Source organism: Phytophthora cinnamomi, assembly GCF_018691715.1.
Source record: "Phytophthora cinnamomi strain GKB4 chromosome Unknown Contig1, whole genome shotgun sequence".
Lineage (NCBI taxonomy): Eukaryota > Oomycota > Peronosporomycetes > Peronosporales > Peronosporaceae > Phytophthora > Phytophthora cinnamomi.
Window position 1 is genome coordinate 241895 of NW_027150934.1, and position 5032 is coordinate 246926.

General features: G+C 55.7%; 1 protein-coding gene across 2 annotated transcripts; it reads left to right on the forward strand.

Annotated features, from left to right (window-relative positions):
• Window positions 1-334: 334 nt before the first annotated feature.
• On the forward strand, window positions 335-3469 carry IUM83_06230 (uncharacterized protein; the record flags this gene model as incomplete). 2 transcript variants are annotated; one of them, XM_067930416.1, is made up of 2 exons in its annotated part: window positions 335-976; window positions 1098-1106. In XM_067930416.1, the coding sequence occupies 2 exons, from the start codon at window positions 335-337 to the stop codon at window positions 1104-1106; spliced, it is 651 nt and encodes a 216-aa protein (XP_067800304.1). The 2 variants fall into 2 exon arrangements, with proteins under 2 accessions (XP_067800304.1, XP_067800305.1); XM_067930417.1 differs by having other exon boundaries at window positions 335-3469.
• Between the last annotated feature and the right edge of the window lie 1563 nt (window positions 3470-5032).

Consider the following 5032-nt stretch of genomic DNA (forward strand, 5'->3'; position numbering starts at 1 on the left):
TGAAAGGGTCGACAGCGGCTGGCTGTCAGAGCCCCGCTAATATGCATGTCTCTGATTGGTAGAAAGATGCTGCTTTCTACCAATAAGATCTTTTGGGTATGTGTGGACCACTCACTGTGGTGGTCCACTTCAATGTATCCATCGGTGTGTCTTACACCAATGTGAGGAAGTATCCAAAACGTTTAACAGATAACCTATCTGTTAAATTCACAAGTGGCTTGCAGCCACTTGTACGTGTAACCCCGTTACAGAACCCATCTTCAAGGTATTTTTCCCGAAAGCACAAATCACTCGGGCGATGCGAGGTCACATCGCCATTTCACAGCTCGTCAATATGATGGAGAGCGCCCCTGCAGCAACGCCAACGCCCGGCGCGGCGCCTTCAGCTGACGCGGCAGCTCCAGCGCAGCAGCGCGAGGGCAGCGCATCCGCGGCTATCTCCAACAATCCAGCAGTCGACGGCAACACTCCAGCGGGCGACGTGGCGCCCGGCAGCATTTCAGAGGGCGGTTCGGCGCCCAGCGACACCTCGGCGCTCGCTCCACCGGCGCAGCTGCCGACTTCTTCGGATGGCCAAGGCGCGCAGCCCGATCGCGAGGCTGGTAAAGGCGGCGAAGGCAATTCGACGAGCGCTAGCAGCGCAAGCCCCGATCAAGGACGTCCAAACTCCAGCGCGCAAGAAACAACCGAGGAGGTGGTAGCTGACATTCGCGCGATAATCGCACGGGCGCCTGCGTACGACGTCCCGCGCAACGCGACCATCGACGACATTCACCGGCTCCTCTACAGCGGTCTGCTCAAGTACGAGGAGGTCCACCAGCCCGCGTTCCTGCGACCTGAGCTGCCGCCCCATTGGAAGCTCCCCTCGCCTCCGGATCCAGAGGGTCACGCGTATCTCGTGGGTGTACCGACTTCCATCAGCGACGTCCGCAATGGAGCTTACACCATCGACGGATATGGCGGGACCACGACTCTGGTTGGCTTCGAGGATTTCTCGGATGACGATCTCGTGGAATTGAAACAGCTCTGCGGCGCGGACACTAGCAATGGCGTGCTGCGTGCGCGGCGTGTGGCGCTTTCTGCGTACGATCTGGAAGGAGTCCTGAAGTCCATTGGCTCTCGTCGTGAATTTGCTTCCATTCTGAGGCACTTCAATAGCTCACGGCTGGCCGAGCGCGTGTTCAAGACAACTGGATTTCTGCGTCGTGTCCTGGGCAGCCATCGCCGACTCCGCAAGCATGTCGAAGCCCAAGGGTCGTCTGCCATCCAGGATGTCATCGCTGCTCAAAGCAAGTGCGAGGAACTCAAGCGCGAGTGGAAGTTCACATGTGACTACTGGCACCGCAAGCTTGAGGAGGCTCTGAGCAAGACGGCGGACCTTGAAACCCAGTTCCAGATAGAGCTCCAAACTCAGAAGGCCAAATACCAAGACGAGATTGATGCCCTGGAAATTGAGCGAGCTTCGCTGAAGGCCCGGATCGAGGACGCAGAAACACAAGCGCGAATCCTGAAATCACGGCTCGAAAATGCCACTCTGGGCCCCTGGAAAATTTCCGACTTCCTGCAAGAACACACAGACTTCACAGGAAATTGGGAGCGTCTCCACGATTTGTTCAAGCTCTGCATCAAGGACTCCAAGCCTCCTGCATCCTGGGACACAGTCATCAGCGTCACCGCGATGGACAAGCGCAGGGCTCCAGTACCTCTGTATCCAGAACAAAGCAAACGACTGCCTCCGTCTGCTGGGCCAGGGACACCGAAGCGCCCAGACATCCTGGACCTCACCGGTTCCGAAAGCAAGCCCAAAGGGAAAGCGAATTCCAGCAGCAATGCGAATTCTGGAAGCAAAACACAAAAATCCAAGAGAAGGCAAAGCTCCAGGAAGTCACAAGCGTCGGAGTCATCACAGGGTTCCAAGCGTCACAAAGTACAGCGTCGCTCCACGGATCACAAGCCGGGCCTCGACTCGGTTCGACGTGCCGGCGAGAAAACTACCAACTCGAAAGAGGCTGCGTGCATGATGCTTCCTGGGGGCGTCGTCCGGAAAGAGGTTCGTCCTGACGTTCGCCAAACCATGCTCGCAGGAATCAAGTCCAACGCAGCCATGGATTGGGTCGGCAGCGATCGCGCTGCACATGGGCACTTCCGGCAGCCGCAGCTGGTCAAGATGCTGGTGAGCATGATGTACTGGCGGCGTCTGGATTCGACACCCTGGGCCAAATACGATCTCGAGGCATACTACGCAATGGCTGACGAGCGCTTGGACCGACGTCTACAACGGAACGAAGTCCCAGCATCCTGGGGGCGGCTCGATGATCACATCGTGTACGACGACGAAGATGCAGATTCCTCGGAAGATGACCTCGAGAATGACCCTGACTACCAGCCTCCAGCGGACAGCCCAGGTGGCAGTCCGCTCAGCAGCAGCAGCTCCGAGGAAGATGGCGAAGGCGAGGAAGAGCAAGGCGACTCAGAGGGTGAGTCGAATATGGATGACGAACCGCCGGCTCCAAAACCCATGTCTCCGGTCAAGCGCACTCGTTCCGCCTACGACAACCCCACTGCTGTTCCCAACAAGTCCGCGAAACGCCAGCGCCAGAATGCCTCTTCAGGGCCTCAGGATTCCAGTGAACCTCGTGGAACTCAGGATACGCCCGCGAAGCCTCGCTCCAGAAATCCTTCGGTGTTAGCGAGCAAGGCATATGACGATTTGACGGTCGAAGAGCTGATGTCAGTGGAAGTTCCTGGTGACGGCGATTCTTCCTGGCGCATTCACGGTGTCTTAGTGCAGTATGCAAGCTCTTCCAAGAACTCAACGTGTCAGACTCCTGGATTCCCAGAGTATGAGATCCACAAGTATGCTTACGACCTTGTCCGCGCGCGTTGGGATCGAGACGCGTATCAGAAAATCCTGGATTCCAAGCCCTGGGAGACTATGTTCGACGGCCGCATCCACGTCCTCTATTTTTACGAGTGGAATAATCTTGATGCTGGAGCTCACAAGTTGCTGAACGAGTTTGTGGGACACATGCGCAAGCATGCCCAAGCCTTTTGGGAGCGGGGGCACTGGGTGCCAATTCCTCAGGAGAACCCCAAGGATATCCGATTCCACTCTGAGCACTGTACTCGTCGCAACTCGCTTCGGCGCCAGCACAAGGCTCTCGTCGATCGCGCGTTCAATACTCCAGGATTCCCGTCTTCCCTCTTGTATGAACCTGGCTTGTGGAAAATTCCGGACAAGTGTTGCCACTGGATCTGGGAGGACCCTCATGTCGAAGACCTGGGCGGGCCCCGATGCACTGACCTGGATATCCAGCTCGCGGAGGTTGATTCCCACGAGCCGGCCCGCGTGCAGTGGTACACGGCCAATGATGATGATTGGCTCCAGTACGTGCCGTCGGACGTCCGAGGCCGCATTCGCCCCCTTGACGTTCGCAAGCGCAAGTTAGTGTCTCCGAAGTATCCATGACGGGCCCTGCTGCTGAAATCCTGGGCGTAACGCGTGGCGTTCCCATTTTCATAGGTTAACTTCCCACAAAATCAAAGATTTTCATTTGCATGTCATCATGACCTTCGTTTTCCCTCGTTGCGCACTTGTCCCTTTGTGACTATCCACAGCACGTCCAGCACTTTATACTCCCCTGATCACCCCTTCTTCATGTCTTTGCACGGGCACTTGCCCTGGGCGATATCGCTTCATCCATTCTGCCGGTGCCTCAGTGTCATCAGTCGTAGCACTTCCTTCTCGTTATCAAATCAAAATCAAAATCAAAATCACATTCCTGTTTCCAATATTCACACAGTCCATCGATCTTCATCCAGTATTTCAGGCCATCAGAACTTATCACATCCTGAATTTCACCTTGAATCCTGGGTTCTTCACATGCCATGGGTATTAGACCCCTGGGTGATCATCTCCGGCTTGCATTGCCTGGAAACGGGCTCGCGCTCTCGCACTTTGATTGAACTCGTAGAGCAGAGCGCCACAATTCCGCCTAGACACAGGGAGCCACTCCGTCTCATCATAGCCTTTCCACTTGACAAGGTATTCGCGGGTACGCCTTGACGTCCTAGTCCTCTTGGTCCAGCGCAAATCCAGAATCCGTTCGACTTCATATTCGTCATTCTGGACATCAGGTTCCCAGCTGTCTTTGGTCAGTAACGCAGCATCGAAATCGTAATCCTCGTCCACGTCAATCTCCACGGTTGGTCGTTTTGGGAACAGAGCCCTTGGCTGTAGCCGACTCACGTGGACCCATGGGTTCACACGATATCCTGTATCCTCCACTTTGAGCTTCACACGGAAATTGTCGTGGATCTCCAGGATTCGAAAAGGGCCATGCCACATATGAGCCAGCTTGCGACTGAGGCCCGGTTGTACTTTGGGTATGTAAAACCAGACTGCATCCCCGGCCTCGAATCCTGACTTCAGATGGTCTGACAATTCTCGCCACTTCCTGGTCTGCTCAGCAGAACGTGCACGTTTGGCCTTCTTCTGGAGGTCCTCCGCACAGGCTTGCGCATAACTGTAGTCACGCTGCAATTTCCTGCGCCACTCATACGCTGTGCGCTCTTGGATGCTGGATGGCTTGGGTCCCAACATAGCCGACACAGTGCCGTGTGCGTCCCAACCATGCGCTAAGAAGAAAGGAGTATCCAGACGCGTGGCGTCGAAGGACGTGTTCAAGGCGAACATCAGGCGTTCTGCGTGGTCGTCCCAGTCACTCTGGTCCGCTTCGGCGATGTACGCTCGGATGCTGCGCACCACAGTCTGCACAGACCGTTCTTGTTGCCCATTCGCCTGGGGACGGTACGCCAAAGTTGCCCGCTGCTTGCTTCCCAGAAGTTCACGGAAGCGTGTGAACACCTCGCTCATGAATCTTGGATCTTGGTCGTGTCGCAGCATTGAACTAGCTCCAAACCTCCTGAATACCTGCTCTTCATACGCTTCAGCCACGTCTTGCGCTGTCGTAGAACTCATTGGCTTACACATGACGAATCCTGAGAAAGCATCCTGGAACAAGAGCAAGAA